The sequence below is a fragment of the Eubalaena glacialis genome, chromosome 7 (assembly GCF_028564815.1).
Source record: "Eubalaena glacialis isolate mEubGla1 chromosome 7, mEubGla1.1.hap2.+ XY, whole genome shotgun sequence".
Taxonomy (NCBI): domain Eukaryota; kingdom Metazoa; phylum Chordata; class Mammalia; order Artiodactyla; family Balaenidae; genus Eubalaena; species Eubalaena glacialis.
The window spans coordinates 22,013,514-22,035,364 of NC_083722.1; the positions used below are offsets into that span (position 1 = coordinate 22,013,514).

At 40.6% G+C, this 21,851-nt stretch overlaps 2 protein-coding genes and 1 long non-coding RNA gene across 3 annotated transcripts in view; 2 read left to right on the forward strand and 1 right to left on the reverse strand.

Moving 5' to 3' along the window:
- LOC133095028 (zinc finger protein ZFP2-like) lies at positions 1-9,177 on the forward strand. The gene is given in 4 exon segments (XM_061195851.1): positions 1-61; positions 1,965-2,423; positions 7,779-8,223; positions 8,225-9,177. Coding segments are annotated over 2 exon segments (876 nt in total). The 5' UTR covers positions 1-61; positions 1,965-2,423; positions 7,779-7,837; the 3' UTR covers positions 8,715-9,177.
- Positions 8,144-21,851, reverse strand: part of LOC133095060 (uncharacterized) — a 22,351-nt gene continuing 8,643 nt past the window's right edge. Inside the window, exons 2-5 of the long non-coding RNA XR_009701545.1 lie at positions 11,986-12,118; positions 11,586-11,659; positions 8,873-8,998; positions 8,144-8,753 (exon numbers count right to left, since the gene is read on the reverse strand). This is a non-coding gene — a long non-coding RNA (uncharacterized LOC133095060). The remainder of the gene's footprint in view (positions 8,754-8,872; positions 8,999-11,585; positions 11,660-11,985; positions 12,119-21,851) is intronic.
- ZSCAN16 (zinc finger and SCAN domain containing 16) overlaps positions 15,469-21,851 on the forward strand; it is a 7,097-nt gene continuing 714 nt past the window's right edge. Inside the window, exons 1-3 of the mRNA XM_061195849.1 lie at positions 15,469-15,518; positions 16,141-16,563; positions 17,560-17,698. Of these exons, the coding sequence (XP_061051832.1) occupies positions 16,180-16,563; positions 17,560-17,698 (523 nt within the window). The 5' untranslated portion in view covers positions 15,469-15,518; positions 16,141-16,179. The remainder of the gene's footprint in view (positions 15,519-16,140; positions 16,564-17,559; positions 17,699-21,851) is intronic.

Genomic DNA, 21,851 nt, shown 5'->3' on the forward strand with positions numbered 1-21,851 from the left:
CGGCAGGTCTGGGGCTCCGAGGGGCTGGGTAGGTCCGGGGCACTGCCTTCCCCGGGCGCTGGTAAGACTGGCGGGAAGACGGCCCCGCGTCGGGGCCTGGGACCCCCGGGCCGGCTGGGCGCGGTGGGGGGAGGAGCCACCTCCTTGCTCTGTCGGCGCTGGAAGTGCCCGCGGAGACCCCGCAGCAGCCGGCCCAGCAGGCGGCCGCGCCCCAGAGCGTTTCTAAGACTCGCACTCCTGGGTTACTGGTGCTAACACGAGTAGTTCTATGCTGACCACCCGTTTGTCCAACGTGGCCGCCTACTCCCAGAAGCCTTTTGTGGTCTGCCAGGTCCTTGTGGCTTGAAGGACACAGACAGCCAACACCTCCTGAGCCTTGCGCTCGTGGTTGGTCACAATGATGTGCCAGTGCGGTAAATGAGAACGGGGTTTGTAGTCTAGCCTGTTAACTCACTATATTGTCTTACTCTTTCGAAGATCCAAACTAGTCGAAGACATGTATAAGTGGCTCCATGTCCTTTATCTTGAATGATTCCTAAAACAATCTTTCTCCAAGCCCAGTCTAGAATCCCCTAAATTAATCTTTAGGGCCGGGAAGGTGAAGGTGTTTTGGAAAGTTGCCCATTGAGTAACAGATGCTAGGCGCAGAGAAGGCACTAGAGGGCCTCCTTGCATCGTCCTATATTCTGTGCCCGGAAACCTAGAAGTGTACCTGAGCTCCAGACGTGATCCCTGGAGCCAGCACCCGGATGACCAATTCACAGTGGTAACTGCATCCCTCTAACTGAGGTCTTACTAAGTGCCAGGCACTGAATTTAACTGATTCTCAAAATAACCCTATGTAATAAGGTCTGCCGTTTAGTTAATCGCACTGTAACATTATTTTCCTGGTTTTGTAATTGTGCTGTGGTTATGTAAGATGTTAACATTAGGGGAAGCTGGGTGAAGGTTATAGGGATTGTTCTGTACCTTTTTTCTGGCAATTTTCTATAAGTTTAAAATTATTTCAAAATAAAACGTTTAAAAACCTCTATGATATTTTTGCAGAGGGGAAAACAAGTTTAGAGATGTTAAGCCACCACACATAAGAAAAGAGGATTCAAGCCCAGGTCTTTTGGAATCCACAGCCCGTGCCCTTAACCACTGCCTGCCATGCTAATTAGTTGGTAATCCACATTTCTGTAAACCCATAGGCCCTGCTTAAGTCTGTTGCTACATGGAAAACTGAAACCACCTACCCACACACAGCCTACTACCTACACTAACATAATTTGACTGTTCAACAGTCTTCCCTAAATGTAACTCCACTATTCCACTTCTTTAGCAACATACCTTTACTATTCCAGGAAATTCTTGCCCTAGAAAGTAAAAGTTGCCGATAATTATATTCGTTTCAAGAACTTGCCCCTCAATCCATTTATGTGAACATCAAACTCTTCAACTTTCAATGGATAGGATCTAGACTTTTTGTAACCGTCACCTCAAATTCTGCACCTTGCTGTGCCCATCAATCCTAAACTATCGTATCATGATCCTTGCCCAATACTTATCCTGCTTTGAAAGATCTGCCTTAAGCCCCCAAAACCTCATAAATATCCTGACTTTGCCTTCTTCCCTGGGAGACACTACTAAGACTCTGTCAAGTAGTGCTCTCTAAGAATAAACTTGGGTTGGCCTTATCAACTGATTGTTTTGGTGTTATTTGGAGGAAGCAAGCATCCAGCAATATTCCCAGTATTGTCAAAAATGCGGTCTCCTGACAAACTTCCCTTCTCCTACTTGGAAAAAGGTTTGAATTGCCTTAAACTTTTATTTTTTTAAATTTTCTTTTTTGAATTCTCTTTAATTTGGAATTGAGCCTCCTTTTTCTTCTAAAACAGAAAGATTAGACTTAGTGTGTGAGCTCAAATATTGAATCAGCCTGCATATACATATCTTTTTAACTATGGTTTCTGTAACCTTAGGAGTGTGCTCTAAAGGATAACACGTATCAGCAATCCTCCTCTTGGCCCATTGGAGTGGGAATGGCTGCTGTTTTCCTTCCAGATGTTCCTGAAGAGCCAAAAGAGCTCTTTGAAGTAACTAATAAAAAAGGGCCTGCTGTGGGTCAGAGATCTGGCACAAAAGGGAGCAGCCAAAACAACCAGGAGTTATTCTGCCAGCGCTTCCAACATTTCTGCTACAAGGAGACTCCTGGGCCCCATGAGGCCTTGAGCCAGCTCTGGGTGTTCTGCTGTGAGTGGTTAAGGCCTGAGATACACACCAAGGAGCAGATGTTGGACTTGCTGGTGCTGGAGCAGTTCCTGACCATCCTGCCTGAGGAGCTCCAGGACTGGGCACAGGAGCATCAACCAGAGAGTGGGGAGGGGGTGGTAGCTCTGCTGGAAGATCTGGAGAGGGAGCTGGATGAATCAGGCCAACAGGTAGGAAAGGGCCCTATGCTCAGTGGAGGGATAGTTGGGGGTGAGCATCCAAGCTGGTCCTTTGTGGGGTGTCTGGGTATCATTTACTCTGTGGGCCCTTCAGATGCCTAAATGAGCTTGCTTGTCGTCAGGTTTCAACCCAGGCCTGTGCACAGGAAGTGCTTTCTGAGACATCAGTACCTCTGGATCCATCTAAGAAAGCAACATATCTCCAGCCTCAACCCATGGAGATCCAGCTTAAGGGTGAATCTCAGGACCCTCTACACCAACAGGATTGTGATTAGTGTTGACACTTAGGTCATATGGCTCCCCTGGAGACCTTAGAATCATTCGTCATTCAGCAGATGTATATTGAGTACTTATTATATGCCAGGCACTGTGCAAGGCACTAGGTGTAATAAACAAAGTGGACATGATCTTTGTTTTCATGGAGCTTACAATAGTCTGACGACAGAGGCCTTAAACAAACAACCACACAAATAAATATGCCATGATAGATTGTATATGGGGGGAGAGGGATGACAGAGAAGGTCTCTTTGAGGAAATAACATGGTAACTGAATCCTAAAAGTGGAGTAGGAATTAACCAAGTGAATAATAGAAGGGAAAAGCATTCCAGGCCAAAAGAGCATGTGCAAAAACAAGTGTGAAAGAAATTGGTGGGTTTGAAAGACGGCCAGTGTGACTGGAACGTGGAGAGACAGGCAGAGTAGCAGAGAGAAGATGGTCAGGAGCCAGAAAATGGGGGCTTTGTGGGTCCTGTTAAGAAGTCAGTAAATCTTTACCTTTCACTGTGTGTAAGCCTAGCTCTGGGTTCTCTGAAGATCCCTGCCCTAAAGGGGTTGAGTATCCATAAAAAGATAGCTGTTGATTTGAGACAGTGAATGATTATGTGCCAAATTGGAGATCATGGTTCTGAGGAGAAGAAATCTACCTCTTCAGGCCCTGGTGGTAGCAGAATGGCTGGGATTTGAACTGGGTCATAAAAAAAACGGGTAGGTAGCATTTCACTGAGCAGAGAACATCAGGAAGGCTGTTGCTCATACTCACTCCTCTTCTAGCTCTCTCTGTCCAGCTACCCAGTTCTTCAGTGGAGATTTCTAGTTATTTAGCCCTTTTTTTTTTTAAATTTTATTTATTTATTTATTTATTTATGGCTGTGTTGGGTCTTCGTTTCTGTGCGAGGGCTTTCTCCAGTTGCGGCAAGCGGGGGCCACTCTTCATCGCGGTGCGCGGGCCTCTCACTATCGCGGCCTCTCTTGTTGCGGAACACAGACTCCAGACGCGCAGGCTCAGTAATTGTGGCTCACGGGCCTAGTCGCTCCGCGCATGTGGCATCTTCCCAGACCAGGGCTCGAACCCGTGTCCCCTGCATTGGCAGGCGGATTCTCAACCACTGCGCCACCAGGGAAGCCCGGTTAGCCCATTTTTTTTTTTCCTCCCAGTGCTTCTTTCCTTCCCTGTCCTATCAGACCCATGACATATTTGGGTTTTGCTAATATGCTCAACATTCTCCCGGCCACCCTCACTGCACTGCCACACACATCACCACCCTGTTGGACTCATAAAACACCACCTGTGACCATACCTTCTCCACTCGCCTGCCAAACCAACGCAGAGCTATTCTTCAAGACTCACCTCAGCTGTCGCCTCCTTCAGGAAGCCTTTCTTGATACCTTCCTACATGTTTGAGTTATGTGATACCTCTTGTGCATACCTCTGTCACAGCAGTTAGCATATTGTGTTTCCACTTCACTTGTCTGAAGCTCCTTCCGTTGATTACAGTTGGTCATTCTTAGGAACCAGTTTCTTTTTTAAATGTGAAATGGACATTTTCTTTAATAGTAAGATGTTAGTTAAGTTTTCTGACATGTTTTATCAATTTCTGAGGCACCGTTCTTGTATGCCAGCACCTTTGCTCTGGATTCACTCTTGTTGAAGTTCATCCTTTAATAATTATTTTATTGAGTCATTTGTTGAGACGTGGATGGATCTAGAGACTGTCATACAGAGTGAAGTAAGTCAGAAAGAGAAAAACAAATATCGTATATTAACGCATGTATGTGGAACCTAGAAAAATGGTACAGATGAACTGGTTTGCAAGGCAGAAATAGAGACACAGATGTAGAGAACAAACATATGGACATCAAGGGGGGAAATTGGGGGGGGGCGGGTGGTGTGATGAATTGGGAGATAGGGATTGACATGTATACACTGATGTGTATAAAATGGATGACTAATAAGAACCTGCTGTATAAAAAAATAAATAAAATAAAATTCAAAAATTAAAATAATAATAATAATAATTTTAGCAAGATTCTTTGGGTAGTAGACTTAGTCTTTGCATGTCGGAAAATACCCTTATTTTGCCCTCCCTCCTTTCTAATCATGGTTTAGCTAGGGTAAAATTCTAATTGATCATTTTTTTTCCTCAGCATTTTGAAGATACTACTTCACTGTCTTCTAGCTTCTATTTGCTATTAAAAGGTTACTATCAGTCTTACTGCCTTTTAAATTTTTTAGGGATTCCATCTTTATCCATTAGTGGCTTTTAGATTTACTCTTAACCTTTATGATCTGAATTTTCATTAAAAAGTGTGTCCTGATAGGGTTTTATTTTTGTTTGTCTTGCTTCATCTGAAAATGCTCTTTTGCTCTAAGATCTCATGTTTTTCTTCAATTCTGGAAAATTCTCAGCTACTAATTCTTTAAATTGTGCTGCTTTTAAAATTCCTTATATTATTTTCTTCTGGAACTCCCAGAATACACTGATTAGAACCTACTTATCAATCTATTCATTTAGCCACTTTTTCACATATTTTATGTCTTTGTCTCTCTGTGGTACATCCTAGTGGATTCCTCTTCTGTTATCTTTGAGTTTATTGTCTCTAGTTTATCCACTTCTAAAATTTCTATTCAGTTTTTATACCACATATCTTTGTTTCATTTTTGCTTATTTTATTTCATAATTCCATGCTTATTTGCCATGGATGGTATGTCATCATTTATCTCTTTTAGGTATCTTTATTCTACTAATTTTTTCAGGATTTTTGATGAAAATAACTTCATCTGGATTGAATTCATGTTCCAATTGACTTTCTGAACCATCTTTCTTAGTGTTCAATTCATTCTGAAATTTTCATATCTAGGCTCAATTTGAGTTCTTTCTGATCTGTTTTACATCGTCTGCTTCCATGTTTAGCTATTCTGTTGTTACTGTTACCTGGCCCCCTGGAACCAGGTTTTAGGGCTCCTGTTTCATGTCATACACAAATATCACCAGTGTAGTCACAGGCTTCCAGGTAACTTGACATGGTTCTTGGTCAGAGTTCTATCTTTCTCTGTATGTGTCTGTGTGCTTGTGTATGTGTGTACCTGCGTGTCCCACCCAGCCTCTGGCATCAAGCAGTGATCTGGTGCTACTCCCTCCTTTCATGGAGTACTTTTAGGTCCCCATTTTCCTCTGGGACTAAGACTTCAGTCACTCTCTGGGGCCCAGCAGACCCACAGCTTCAACTGTAGCCACCATTGTGTATTTTTGTTTCCTTTCTGGTCCACAGAGATGTTTATCTTACTTTTTAGCACAGATGGGTTTTTAGATTTATTTTTATTTTTTACTCAGTGTATTTAGAGCTGAAGTGTGAACTCATGGCGCCATCCTGCCTAGAAGTATACCATTTTCCCCAACCTTTTTTAGACAGTTAGAAATTGAGTTTCTATGCTGTACTTTTTTATATTAATCCATAAATTTTTTTCTCATGCTGATATGGATTTTAGTTCTATTATATGTGCAATGCTGTTTTGCAACCCATCTGCAGTAGCCATTTCTTATTTGCTAATGGCTCTAAAAGACTATGTTCTTGCATAAATGCGTCTCTTCGTGTAATTTGCCTCTAAATTCTACACAGATATATCTAAGGTAGCTGTAACATAAATTAAAGTTTTAATGCACCTAAATACTTTAAGATAACCTTATATAAACCACTAACAATGAGGGTTTTTTAACCGTAGTGGCAAGCTGGTTTGGTGAGGAAATTATTGCAGGTTCCTGTCCTAAAAGGAGACCCCGAGGAAAGGCTTCTCTCACTCTTGGCGACATTCTTTCTCAGCTGTGCCTTATCTCTGGGTTTCTGCCCTTCACAGAATGGGCGCTCCAGGACCCAGAAGTGGCTGTCACTTTTCTCAGGCAGACTGCCAGTGAGCTTCTTCCCTCATCCACACTCTCAGAGATGTGGAATCTGCTGTTTGACCATGGCTCCTTCTCATCGCTCATCCCAGAGTCTCTTTAGGCAGCCCATTTTGGCACAGTCAGCCCAGTGCTTCTGCTCAGAGTTAGGTCTGACATCCTAGATCTTCAACTGGCTCCATAGTAGTCTTTCCATTTTTTTTCCCACTTAATATCTTTTATAACACAAAGCAAACCACTTTTCCCTGCATTATTTCTACATGGTTATAAATTCTGCCCTTTACTCTGGGTCCTAAAAATGTGATTACTTCAGGGAGAACATGGCTTGAATGGGACAATCTCACTTTTTTTCAGAAACTGTTGATCATTGAGGAAGTGGCCACATCTCCCACCCTGGAGGAGTAGGGGGTGTTGGGACTCTGCTCAAAGGAGCGTCTGTAGGAAAGAAAGGCAGAGGAATTATGGAATCATGCTTTCCTTGGGTGAGGTCAGATGGGAGTCTAGGGTCTGCTAAAGAACCTTCTCTGTGCTAGTACTGGTTTCCTGGGAAATCTCGAATGACCCACAGAGTGTAGCTTCAGGTCTGACAGATTTCCAGTGTTCTTTGCAAGAAGAGTAGTAATGTCTCTGGGAGCTAAAGCAATTTCTGTCTGTCCCCACATGAGAACATCCTCTTTTACCCCATGTGTCTAGACTCTAATCTCTTTGTCCTGCATGTTTACAAATGTGATACTTCTCTGTGGCTGATCCCAGAGGCCTTCAGAGCAACCTGCACAGAACTGTTTCATGACTCCAACTTGGTACCTGCCACTGTCAGCTTCCTGTTTCGTTTTATTCCTCCCACAGTTTCTGTTCTTTCATCCCTCTCTACTCAACTTTTGGCCTTCCTGGTGAACCCATTCTTATCTTAGGTCTTCTTCTGTTGTTTATGATGCTTGTTCATTGGACCACTCTTAATCCTCCCTGATTTTTCTCCACTTTTTTCTTGAATCACCCCCTCCCAGTCCAGCCACTGCTAGTCCTCTCTTCCTTTGCCATCTCCCAATTTCCTCCTCAAACGTTGTAAAACCATTTTGTTGGTATATTGCAGCTGTGTACTTCTAGTATAAGAGTTTCATTTTATTTCCTGTATATTTCAGTGACATTTGAATACTGTATTTTTTATTTCAGATGATGTGATACGAATTGAGAAAGAAGAATTTGTTCAAAAGCAGGAGCTTACTGTAGATATGGATTCCCAAGAAAAGTTATCAGACCAAATCAATGGAGAGGCTCTTGAATGTGGAACCCAAGAACATGAAGGATGGACAGAAAGATATCAGAGAAACACTTCAAATGACAGAAGATATAAATGTGATGAATGTGGAAAAAGATTCACTCAAAACTCAAGCCTCATTAGACATAAAAGAATCCACACTGGAGAGAGACCCTGTTCATGTAATGTATGTGGCAAAACTTTCATTCAGAGCTCACAACTTACTGACCATCAGAGAATACATAGCCAATTAAAACCGTATCAGTGTGATGAGTGTGGGAAAGCCTTTTATTACGGTTTACACCTTGTTCAGCATCAAAGGACCCACACTGGAGAAAAACCTTTCCAATGTAATGATTGTGAAAGCTTTTCATTACAGCTCAGGCCTTATTCAACACCAAAGGACCCACACAGGAGAGAAACAATACCAGTGTAACGACTGCGGGAAAGCTTTCTCTCTGAGCTCACATCTGATACAACACCAGAGAGTCCATACTGGAGGGAAGCCATACCAGTGTAGGGAGTGTGGGAAAAGCTTCAGCCAGAGTTCAGGCCTCTTCCATCACCAGAGAATCCACAGTGGGGAGAAACCATATGAATGTCATGAGTGTGGAAAGGCTTTCAGTCATAGTTCAGCTCTTGTTGGACACCAGCGAATCCACAGTGGAGAGAGGCCCTATGAGTGTGATGTGTGTGGGAAAGCTTTCAGATATAGCTCACATCTTCTGGGACACCGAAGAATCCACACTGGAGAGAAGCCCTATGAATGCGATGTGTGTGGAAAAGCTTTCCGGCAGAGCGCACACCTCATTGTACATCAGCGAATCCACACTGGAGAGAAGCCCTGGTGATGTCAAGAGTGATGTAGAATTTTCCATCTATGCTCATTCCTGTGGGACATCAGAAAAGCACAGCTAGATGTAGGGAACTCTGTGATCACTATTGCAATTTCAGCAGTCTTTTGAAAATACTTATAGAGGCTGAAATAGGCAGGCACCTGACAGCTTACCAAGCAAGACGTTGTGATGTTATGCCACTAAGCACATCATGTGATGAACTGAGACTTTGGAAGGGCTCATTCCATATTCTCAAACTTTTCTTCTCTGAAGCAAGTGGCTCAGGCAATCTAAATGGTCTGTTAGACAAATAACAAGATTTTAGAGATTACTACTGTTTCTTTTCCCCTTCCCTTTTTATTCTCCCGTTTTCTTTGGAGATGGAATAATAATCTTGTCTAAAGTGTGAATTTAGAATTAACACCTGATCTGCATTTTTTTAAAAAAACATGAATTTTTGGTTAGCTTGATAAAATTAACATCTGATCTGCATTTTTTTAAAAAAACATGAATTTTTGGTTAGCTTGATAAAATACATTAACCAATCAATTACATACACTAAAACATTGTGCAATACAAAAGCCACTTTGTAATATTGGAATGAACTATGATTTGCGCGGGTAGGATGGGTTAGTGGCAGTAGAGCAAGACGATTTACCATGCAATTTCCCAGTGACCTTTCACATCTTAAACCAGAGAGGGCAAACAGGCCAATGGGCTGTAGTTGGCCTGCACATGCATTTTTCTCACAGAGTTTTTTTGGTTTTTTTGGTGAAATAAAATTATTGCAACTACTTAAGTTCACATAAACTCTGACTTTCCAGATTCTCTTACAAAAATGTATTATGTGGCAACCCTGGGCACCACATTCCCATGTGGGAACAACTGACTGGAGCTGATTATCACTGTTGTCTAGTTGGACATGGTCCCCACTGCCACACAGATTCCTGCTGTCTTATATACCCCCCTTAATTCATTTTGTCTGTGTGAACCCTGCCCCTGCCCTAAGGGTTTCTCAGAGAGGCTTCAGGGCTCTAGGTCCCTTACCACCAAAACAGCTTCATTTTAATTAGTTTTAAATATTGGCCTCCTAAATAAGATTTCTCTGAAGAAAGGGTTTTCTGCTAGCAACAGTTTGAAGATTTAGATTAAATAATAAATTCTAAAATGTAACTTTTGAGCACCTGAAGGTAGAGGAAAGCCACTTTAAAATTTTCTTTAGATAGAATTTATAGGTAATCTATTGAAAGTCAATTATAATAGCTTCTAACCAAATTCTTAGAGACCAGTTAATCAGGAGAGATGAAAAACATAAAAACACACATGAAGGGAGTCAACATTAAGTGAAAAATTGGAAAAACGCAAGGCCAAAAGCAGAGACCATTTGGGAAAGAGAACCGTTGAGATGTGAAACATTCAGTAATAGGAGCAGTTGTGGGAAAGCAGTGGGATGAGGCCTTAATGGGAGAGTAGGCAGAAGTGAAAAGAAAAAGCAGCTAAGAAATGGAAAGATGGGGATAAACTCTACGAGAGGAGGAAAGCGAAGAGAAGTTAGGGAGAAAAGGGAAAGACCAGAGATGCCAGAAAAACAAACTTCAAACAGGAAATGGAAGCAAAATTAGTGAAAACATAATAAATGAAAAAGCAACCTTTAAAGAAACATGAAGGGGAAGTTGAGGGTTTGTAGAGGCTAGAGCCCATGTTTTGATCGTTGACCTCCCAGTGACTTCAGAGTAATAATCAACCCTTTATCTCTATGCCATGTAGGCCAAATCCCTCATATGAAAGATCCTAACCCAAGCCTGAGTTCACTACTCTATGTACCACTCAGGATCCTGGTCCTGCATGGGTCTCTGAGTGTTGAGACACAGGACGCCCCTCTTTACCACTCTAAGCCCCAACTTGTTGAACTCTGCTCAGCCTGAACTCTACCTTCTTAGCAAAACCAAACAAGCAGAAGGATTCTCCTGAGGAGCAATAGTATATTCTTGGCCTCTCTCTGCGAGGCATGTGGCTTGCCTGTTCCACTAAAGAGGAAAAAGCATGTTGTGAGATAGTAATATCCATTATAAATTAAATAATAATATATGCAAAAGGAAAAGCCCTTTGCAAAGTATAACAATAATAGCTACCATCTGTTGAACCCCTGTGTCCCAGACACTATAGCAAGCACCTTATTGTCAATATATATCTCATGTAAACTTTCCATCTCTTCTATAAGCACTATTTATTATATCTCAATGTCTACATATAATTTATTCTTATGAAAAGCTTGTAATAAAATGAAAAGTTTTTATTACATTAAAATGTTAAATAGCCTGTTAAAGTGCTTTTAGAATAAAATCACACAACTATGTAAAACAGATTAAAAATATCAAAAATTGAAGGGAATGACAACAAAATATCAATAGTGACTGTATTTAGGTGATGAAAATGGAATAATTCTCTTCTTTTCTTTCTACTTGTCTTATATTCCAAATGGAAAAGTTAGGATTTGTCCTACACATGTAATAAATACTTTTAAAAAATTAAAATGCTACAGAATTTTCTGAGCCTTTCTGGAGATGATTCTTTGATAGTTTTTTCAATTATTTTCTTTAGGATTGGTTTATTTAGATTTTTCTACTTCTTGAATGAATTTCGGAACTAATGGTTTTTTCCCAGAAAACCATCAATTTCATTAAGTTTTTTTTAAATTTTGGTAGCATACTTACCTCCTCATCTGCTATTATTTGTCATTGATAACTTAATTTTCTTCTCTCACTTGGATTTACCATAGGTTTGTTGTTTTTATGGGCTCATTTACAAAGATTTCATTCTTGGATTTATTTATTAACGTGACTTTTTCTATTTTTAATTCATTTACTTATATTTTTCTTTTCTAACCTTTTCCTTGGGGATTTCTTTCTCATTCTTTTTCTGATTTCTTGAGTTGAATTCTTAGTTCATTTATTTTCTCTCTGTTGAAATAATGAAAGCAAGTGAGTATATACATCTACCATGTGCTGATATTTTTTTTAAATTGTCCACTAGTGTTTTTTCTGGGTTTTTGTTTTGCTTTGCTTTGCATTTTGGTAGTTTTGGAAGATATAACTAGAGGGGGAGAAGGAAGGACTCTCCTTGTCATACATAGACTGTCTGCTTATGCCTTAGTAAAGAGGTCAGAGAGGCTTTATCCAAGTAGAGGAAGGACATGCCTAAGCCAAGGGCAGAGCCAGGATTTTAACAGGATCTGTGACAGTGGTTGGAAGCCTCATTTTGTCTGGTGTTCAACCACTCAAGTTACCACAGCTGGTGCTCCAAGGCGCTGGTGTGTTGATTCTCTGAAGTTGACGAGTGACTGAAGCCAGGGGTAGCTGAAGAATACTCTGGGCTACTCAGTAAGTTCACGGCCTCTAGCAAGGTTTGTGTTTGAAAACCTGATAAGAGAATTTGATACAACAAGGCACTAAATAAGGAGGGAGAAACATGCTAATAGTGCACCATGCACTAAAGGGGAAACAGGAAATAAGCATTTTCTAGATTTTTTACTTGCTCGTTTGTCTGTGAGGGACATATTATGCCACAGTCAAGGGAAAGGGCTTTGGCTTTCCATCATGTAATTCTAATGAAAAAAGAACAGGGGTTATCCTTTGTCTAAATTTTTCTCCCCAGAGAGGGGAGTTTTCTAAAGCTTACTTGAAAGTCACTCATTTCTACGCTTTCTAAATGTTCCACCCAGGTTTACTTGATCACTTATATTTGCCCAAAGCACAGGGAAGTTAGATCTGATTTTCATCTTAAAGGAGTTATACTCTTTTACAGGATGACTTGTCAGGCAAAGAATTTCAGAGAGAGAAAAGAGATATTGATGGCATTCTCCAAACAGGAAAATTGTTTGTAAGTTGTGAAGAATAAATAGGGTTTAAAAACAATTATCTTTTTCTATTTACACCAGTATTAAGTTTTTATAAAAAATTAAACCTTAACAGAAATATATAATGTATAATATGCAAGTTCTCTGTAAGTTTACCCCAAGTGATAATCACTGAGAACACGTTTAAGATGATTATTTGACAAAAATGATCATATCATACTGTTTTGTAACTTACTTTTTTTACTCAATATGTCTTTGGCATCTTATAGTTTTTAGTTTTAAAAGTGATTGGATATAAAGGCTTCCCTGGTGGCACAGTGGTTAAGAATCCGCTTGCCAATGCAGGAGACATGGGTTTCGAGCCCTGGTCCAGGAAAATCCCACAGGCCGCGGAACAACTAAGCCGGTGCACCACAACTACTGAGCCTGCGCTCTAGAGCCCATGAGCCACAACTACTGAAGCCCGCACGCCTACAGCCTGTGCTCCCAACAAGAGAAGCCACCACAGTGTGAAGCCTGTACATCAGAACTAAGAGTAGCCCCTGCTCGCTGCAACCAGAGAAAAGCTCACATGCAGCAACGAAGACCCAACGCAGCCAAATAAATAAAATAAAATTTTTTTAAAGTGATTGGGTATATAGAAATTTAAATTCCCAAATGCTGGATATTCGGGTTTCCCAGTTTAAATAAAAACTGTCTTTTTGTACACATGTTCAAACATTTGTATAAGTATTTTATATGGATAATTCAAAGAAGCTAAGTTGCTGGATCAAGGAGTACAGACATATTAATTTTAAGAAGTCTTGTCTTCCAAAAATATACAACAGTGCCTCTATTTCCACACACTTTCTAATATTGAATATTATCGATTTTTTGTCTTTAGTAATCAAAAAGATTTTTAAAATCTCATTATTGTTTTAATGTAAATTCTTTAAGTAGTAAACTTGAATACTTTTTAACAGTCATTTTTGTCTATCAATATTTGTGTTCTATAAATGACGACTTAGGTCCTTTGCCAATTTTTCTACTGGCCTGTTCACGTTTTTCTTTTCTTTTTTTTTTTAAGAGCTCTTTGCTTATTAGGAAAGTCAGCACTGTGTCTTTGAGATGTGTGGTATATTTTACTCTGAGCTTATATTTTAGGTGTTTTTTTTTTTCATTCAAAATTCCTAAACTTTTCCATCACCAGTTCCGTTTATCTTTCTCTTCATGGCTTTTCAGTTATGTCTTCAGGGTTTTTTATGTCACACTTAGAAAGTCCCTCCCCACTCCAAGGTAGCAATAGCTTCACACTTACAAGTTTATTTTTAACACAGCAGCCAGAAAATCTTTTCAATGCCTAAGTCTGATCATGCTACTCCTCTGCTCAGAAATTCTGAATGGCTTTTCATCTTAGAGTACAAAACAATATCCTCGCACTCACACAAGACCCTCATCTCTCTCTCTCTCTCTCTCTACTCCCAACACCCTTTTGCTCCTTCAGCTCCAGACACATAAGTCTCCTTCCTGTTCTTCGATTATTTCAAATACTCTCCATTCCAGGCCTTTGCATTTTCTATCCCTCTCCCAGAAACGCCTTTACCCCTAGGGCCCACTCATCTCCCTCAGTCTTTGCTCAAGTCAATGTACTAGTGAGGTCCTCGATGACCACCCTATTAAAATTGCATTACTACTTCATTCTCATCCCAAACTCCATATTTTCTTTATTTTCTCCTGAGCACTAACAACCACCATCTGATACACTATATATTTTTCTTGTTTGTTTATTGCCTGCCTCCCTACCCCCGCCCCCCCCACACACACACACTTAGAAGTTTTATGAAGGTACGGGCATTGTTCTACTTTAAACTAGTTCCAGCTTCTAGAACAGTGCCTGGCACAGTAGGTGAATAATAAATATTCGTGAAAGAAAGAGAAAGAAGGAGAAAAAAAAACTAAGATTTTCTTACCCATCAGCTTGGCAAAGATCAAAATATTTTGTAACATTGTGTTGGCAAGTATAGGTAAACATCACAGATGCATTCTATGATTAGTAATTTGGCACTAAGAAAAGTACAAATGCCCCTACTCTGTGCTCTAGTAAATCTTTTTCTAGAAATATATACTATGGGTATATCCTTACACACAAGAAATTATGATGTTCAGAGTAATTTATTGCAGCATTGTTTGAAAAATAAAAGAATGGAAACAACATACTTGACCATCAATAGTGTAATTATTAATAAATTATGGCATAATTGAATACTATGTGATTATTCTTTTTAAAAAAGAGTAAGATGGAAGAAGCCCTGTATGTACAATCTCCAAAATCAATTAGTAGGAGGCAAAAAAAAAAAACCAAGTTGCAGAACTGTCACCATTTGTGTATGGGTGTGTGTATTTGGGGGTGAAGGTGAGGGAATCTAAACCTGCGTAATATACCTATGGAATGACATAGTATATGTCACGAAAAACGCTTGTTAAATCTAGATGCGGGGGCCAGTTATCCTTTTTTTTTTAATCTTTTTTATTGAAGTTTACTTAATTTACAGTGTTGTGTTAGTTTCGAGTGTACAGCAGAGTGATTCAGTTATACCTATATTCTTTTTAGATTATTTTCCACTATAGCTTATAATTCTTTTTAAACATTGAACCATGTGAATGCATTACATACCCAGATTACTTATTTAATAATTAAGTGGGGGAAAAAAATCTTGGGAGGGAAAACTTTTTTTTAAAGAGCAAAAAAAAAACCAGCTTGCGGGCGCCTAAGTCCCATCAGTCAAATGTACAGGAACCGGGTCCTCCGCGGGCTAGAGCTGAGGGTGGGAAGCCCGGCAGACGCTACCGAGGCGAGGCTTCCTAGAGCGGGCCGGAAGTGCCCTGCTGACAGCAACCCAGCGCCGATTGGTCGGTTTGAGTCTAACCTTTGTTCGGGCCGCCCAAAAGACGCTAGCTGTCGCACCTGTACCTCTCCGCGCGAGGTGAGTCTCTCCCTGCTACTGGGTGGAGGAGGGGGCAGGGCACAGTCGTGGTCTGCAGCAACTGTCTCCCCACACCTCCCCCTCACAGGCTGTCCCCTCCCTCCAGACATAGCTACGAGAGAGGACTTGGGCCGACATCCCGGGAGAACGGAGCGAAAGGGAACACTGGTTACGAGTTGCTCTGCGAGGGCATTCATCTAACCCCCATCCTGAGTTGGCGCATGTACCCCACAACCAGTGCATCCTAGGGACCCGTACATCTCAGGTTGTGGAATGAAAGAGCTTTTTAACAACGCTGTTAATACTTAGCGTTTATTTAGTGCTTGCTCTCAGGCCAAGGACTTTGCATACTTATTTAACCTACACGTCGACCCTATGAGAAACACGAGAATTTTTACAGATGAGGATCTAGTAACTTGCTGTAAATTACACAACAGCCCAGATTCAAATCCATGCTCCTGCTTCAGTGTTCTTATTTACAGCCTCCTATCAGACGGTTTTCTCTACTCAATTCTGGTTGCTTCCCTTTATCAGTGTTTATGTTCACAGCAGCTTCTGTCATTTCTCTATGGTAAAAGATTTTCCTCTGAGACAAGATTCTAAGAGATTCTCCTTGAATCAGTTCCAGATAGAGGATTAATCTCCTGAAAAACAGCCCAGAATGGCCACATCCCTGGAACCTGAGGAACAAAAAGGACTTTTAATAGTTAAGGCAGACCATTATGGGGGACAGGACTCCATCTCACAAAAGTACAGTCCTCACAGAAGGGAACTCTTCAGGCAGCACTTCAGGAAGCTCTGCTATCAGGATGCACCTGGACCCCGTGAAGCTCTTACCCAGCTCTGGGAGCTTTGCCACCAGTGGCTGAGGCCAGAATGCCACACAAAGGAGCAGATTTTAGACCTGCTGGTGCTTGAACAGTTCCTGAGCATTCTCCCTAGGGACCTGCAAGCATGGGTGCAGGCACACCATCCAGAGACTGGAGAGGAGGCGGTGACTGTGCTGGAGGATCTGGAGAGAGAGCTTGATGAACCTCGAAAGCAGGTGGGAAGGGGGCGGTCATTTGGGTGTGAGAGATCAGGGTATAGACCAAGCCAAAGCAAAAGCATATGAAAGAACACCTGAAGGTATTTAATATGTTACCCTAGAGAAGAACAAGGCTTAGGGACTGACTGCCAGCATCAAATAACTGAAGTGTGACTGAGTAAAAAGAGACACTAGACTGATTCTATGTCAGTTTGGAAGGCTAGGATCAGTGAGAAGCTGTAGGAAGGCAAAAAGGTATCAGAGGAAAACAAACAATTTTCTAACATTCACGGTTACCTATACATAAAATAGGCTACCTTGTAATAAAAAACTCCCCTTCAAGGTGTGGTTCAAGTAGATAATAAGGATAATACAGAACAGCATGGTCTAATTGTGACCCATTCACATTTAATACATGTAATTAAATATACATTTAATATATGGTAATTAAATATAATGTGAGCCCTATATGTAATTTAAATTTTTAGTAGCCACATTTGTGAAATTAAATATATTTCATTTAACCAAAAATATGTAATCACTATTAAACATGAGGTATTTTACATTTTTTTATTTCAGTTTTCAATATTTGAATGTATCTTACACTTCACATATCTCAATTTGTATTAGCCACATTTCAAGTGCTCAGTAACCACATCTGGCTAGTGGCTATCGTATTGGACCACATGGTTGTAGAAGAAATGCCCCCATTTGGTGGAAGTTGGGTTCGATGATCTTTAAGGTACCTTTCAAGTCCCAAGACTCTATGATTCTGGACCTCTGCAGATCACTGTTAGAGGCACTGAATTTTATTCTCCAGTGTCCTGAACTGTATAGATTAGACTGTGTCTCTTCATTTTTAGTCATTATTGCCATTTGCAATTGAATGAGAATTTGTCCTCTTTTCTATGGCCCTGGTCCCTGGCACATGCTTCTTTTGATCTTTCTCTGAAGTTCTTTCAGTTCTTTCACAAAATCTACCTTGCAAGCCCAATCATACTTCATTGTTCCCAGGTCCCAGCCAATTCAGAAAGACAGGACACACTTTTGGACAAGTTGGCCCCCTTGAGAAGGCCACATGAGTCACTGACTATCCAGCTCCATCCCAAGAAGACCCAGCAGGAGCAGGAATCTGGGGAGCCCCAAAGGAATGGTAAGGAGCAGGAGTTTGTGTTTATGAGGGAAGAGCTGGTCCCTTAGGTTAGAGAGGAGCTTTCTCACTTTCATCCTCTCCCTTTTAAGTTTCCCTGCTTGTCCTTCACCTCACTGTGGAAGATTTTATCTCCCTTCCTACCCTTGCCCTATCATGGAAAGAACTATATTTCAGTTTTTCATTAGACTTAAAAGCTGCTATTTGGCCCAAGGGGTGGGGGAGGAGTTCACCAGATGTAATCAATGCTACTAATAGAACACAAGATGAGGACTGATAAGAGTCCCTTGAGTTTGGCATTTAGAAGTTAATGAGTCTTAGCAAGAGTATCAGGAGGCAGAAGCTGAAAGAGGCAGACTATTTTAATAAGCTTTAGTAAGCTTAACTATGTGGAATCCTCACTTCTTTTCTGTGAGAAGCCATATAAGTTTCTCTCCTCACCTTTGAGAGAAGACAGGACACGAACTTATAAAATAGGTCGCAATAATAATTTAACATGTCTATTGTGCTAAATTCTATTGCGTAGAACACAAAATTATTATTATTATGACTAATGGCTTATCTATGCAAAACTTTAAATTCTAGATATCTTTCCTTCTGTTTTTTTTTTTTTTTACAAATACTTCTGGACCAGTTTCACTCTGCTTCCCGTTAATGTAAGTCCAGAAAATTACACACTTCCTATACCTAAAATTATAGAGGTTTACACATGTGCTGCTACCAAAATAACCTTTCAAGGGAATACTATACAGTTAAAATATGAATTGTATTTTCTTAATCTAATCTACCAAAAGATACTTCATGAAATCTAGCTATCCTTGAGGCCTATGACTTCTTAGGGAAGTCTACTTTGTCTGCATTGAACAGTATTAATATGACTTTTTTCTAAGGTACAGCCCTGGCAATCTTACACAATTTTTATCTGTGTTCCCACTACCACTATACTCCCCGCCAAAAAACAGACAAGCAAAAGACAAAACCACCAAAGCAAAACCAAAGGAAAAAAAGAAAAAAACCCTGCAGAAATCACAACAAATACATTTGAAGAAATGCCTCTCAACTTTATTAAAAGAATGTAATATCTGGTCCAAATCCTCATTTTACAATTAAACAGATATACCCACAGTGATTGTGACTTTTCCAAGTTTCCATAAGGAGTTAGAGGGAAAACTGGGTCTCCTGCCTACTAGTAGAACAATTTTTTAAAACCATCATGATAATATACCAAAAAGCCAGTGTCTTTTAAAATAAATTTATTGTTAAATAGAGAGACTTTTTTTTTTAAATTATTTATTTATTTATGGCTGTGTTGGGTCTTCGTTTCTGTGCGAGGGCTTTCTCTAGTTGTGGTGAGCGGGGGCCACTCTTCATCGCGGTGCACGGGCCTCTCACTATCGTGGCCTCTCTTGTTGCGGAGCGCAGGCTCAGTAATTATGGCTCACGGGCCTAGTTGCTCCGCAGCATGTGGGATCTTCCCAGACCAGGGCTCGAACCCGTGTCCCCTGCATTGGCAGGCAGATTCTCAACCACTGCGCCACCAGGGAAGCCCTAGAGAGACTTTTTTATGCAATATCTTGTTTTAAAATTTTCATTGTATCCACATCAGCAAGATTATTAGTATTAGCCGTTGGCTAGGGTAATGGGACTCGTCTCTGTAAACATACCTGGAAATTATAACAGTGGTCACTTAATACAGAATTATCTTCACATATGAGAGAACTTGGAGAACCGAGTGTCTTGCAGTTCTTTGTAGCACATTGTCAGGTATTTCAAAGGGAACTTTTTGGATGTTCTCTTAACCCACAACACTGACTCTCCAGTAGCAGTAAGTGATAGTCTACTTTGTTCCAGTTTCACTTCAGTCAGCATTTAACCTTGTTGTTTCCCTCTAGACTGTCAAGCAAGTTGTACATATGGTAATCAAATGGTCTTTATGGACATACCCCCATCTCAGTGACCAGCAGGACTGGGCTTATCTGGAATGTAACTGATAAGGACTCTTGGATATGCCAAAATAAAATTGGAAGAATGGCCCTGGCAGAAGATGCTAAAATGAAATACTCCTAATTTAATCAGTTCTGAAACAAGATCTCCTCGAATCCTATTAGCCTGGGAATAGCTGGCACTTGGAAGAGATACATAAACAAAGCCCTGAAACTCCAGTTGGCCAAGTAGACTGCAGGTCCCTGAGATGAGAAAAGTTCCCATTTGACTGTTTCCATACAATTTTCTTTATGTTGTTCAATTGCAGATGTAAGGGAGAGGGTTATAATTTGAATTGCTGAACAAGGAAAACTGACGCTGTATTTTAAAAAAAAAAAATCTTTTGAAGTCCTGGTGAGGGATTTTTCTCCAGACTTCTCCTGAAGTTGTAGGAGAGAGACTCATCCTAAGGACTGGTAGATTCCCCTGAAGGTGGTAAACTGACCACAAGTGCCAACTCTTTGTATCCTTTTTAAAAAGATATTCATCTTCTTCGGTAAGCCACCGAAAACCAACCATCAGTGACTCCAGTATGTAAAAGAAGCTGTTGAGCCAATATGTTGATATTTGAAAACACTTTTCTTAATGGTATGGGGGTGTCTCTGATTTCTATGATTTGCTTAATGATCATTAACCTACTAACTTAGCAATACTTCTGCCACACATTATACTTTTACACATGCTTTATCATACATGTCGTCATCTGATCAAACTATAGGAAAGGAGGAGGGCACAGGGGTGATAAGGAAACCAAAATGGTTATGATCTGCCAACATTTAAACAATTATCAGCAAAGCCAGGACTGATATCTGGACTTTCTGGCTCTAATCCAGTCCTTGTAATTTCTAGCCTGAGATAATATGGTATTTAGATTCCAAAACAATATCATTTTAGAGCAAATAACCAAACTTTAAGAAATATATTGCCTGATTAAAAAATATATATTGTAAGGAGGAAGGTAAGATTTGAGGAAGATTTGGTAGGATGGGGACATTGTGATGACAATGAAGAATGGGGTTCATGGCGCTCAGTCCAGAGCCAGTGTTTTCCATACCCAGCCCAGGCACTGAAATGTTCTAATAGCTCTTGCTGCTTCTTCCGTCATACCGAGTGAACCACTGAAAACTATATGTGATTAAATGATTGTTGTACAGTTGGGATTCCTAGGCCTGTTGAGATGGAGGTTTCATCATAACCAAATAGGTGACACCCAGCATTTAAGACCAAATAGGTTTACTCCCTCCAAATCATCAAAACACCTATTTTCTTATAGAATTCAACTCAACAAATATTTATTGAGTACTTGCTATGTGCCAAGTTCTATGCTTAGCTTGGGGTTGAGGATATGGGGGTCAGAAAGAGGGAGAGAGCACATTCGATTTAGGAGGTTAGGGAAGACTTCCTGGAGGAGACAGCATTTGAGATGGACCTTGAATAACAGCTAGGCCAGTGGCTCTCAAAGTGCAGTCCCTGGACCAGCAGTGTCTGTCATACCAAGAAGAGCAAATTCCAGGGCTCTACTCCAGGCTTATCAAATCAGAAGCTCTGGGGGTAGGTAGCACAGCAATGTTTTGATAAGCCATCCAGATGATTCTGATGCACAATAAAGTCTGAGAACCACCAAGCTAGGGTTTAGACAGGAGGAGATGATAGGGAGGACATTAGTTTCAGAAAAAGGATTCAACCCAGCACATACACCAGACCATCCACTGTCACTTCCTGCTTATCTTCCTCCATTTATCCTGACCTGCATGCTCTCTCTGCTTTTAGCTAACTATTATTTATACATACTTCCCTCCTTTAATGGTTCCGACTCACTATATTCCTCTCAGACCCCTGATCCCATTACCTTCTCCAGTCACTTTTACTTGGTTTTACTCCCACTTACTACCTAGGTTTCAGACCCCTCATGTTTCTCCCAGAATTTTACCTCCCTCCCCATCTGTTTTCTAATCTCCCTGTTTATCCCTCTTAATTATCCTTGGCATGTGTGTAGTCCCCATTTACCACTCTGCATTTGCACAGGATTGCCAGGTAACCCCTTGTCCACATTTTTGCCTTTTCCTCTCTTCATAATCTATTCACAGATAATGTATCCTGCTATCTTCCTTACTGGCCTCTTCTTTAATTTCTTCCCTATATTGTCAATATATGTTTTGATGGTGCCAGATAT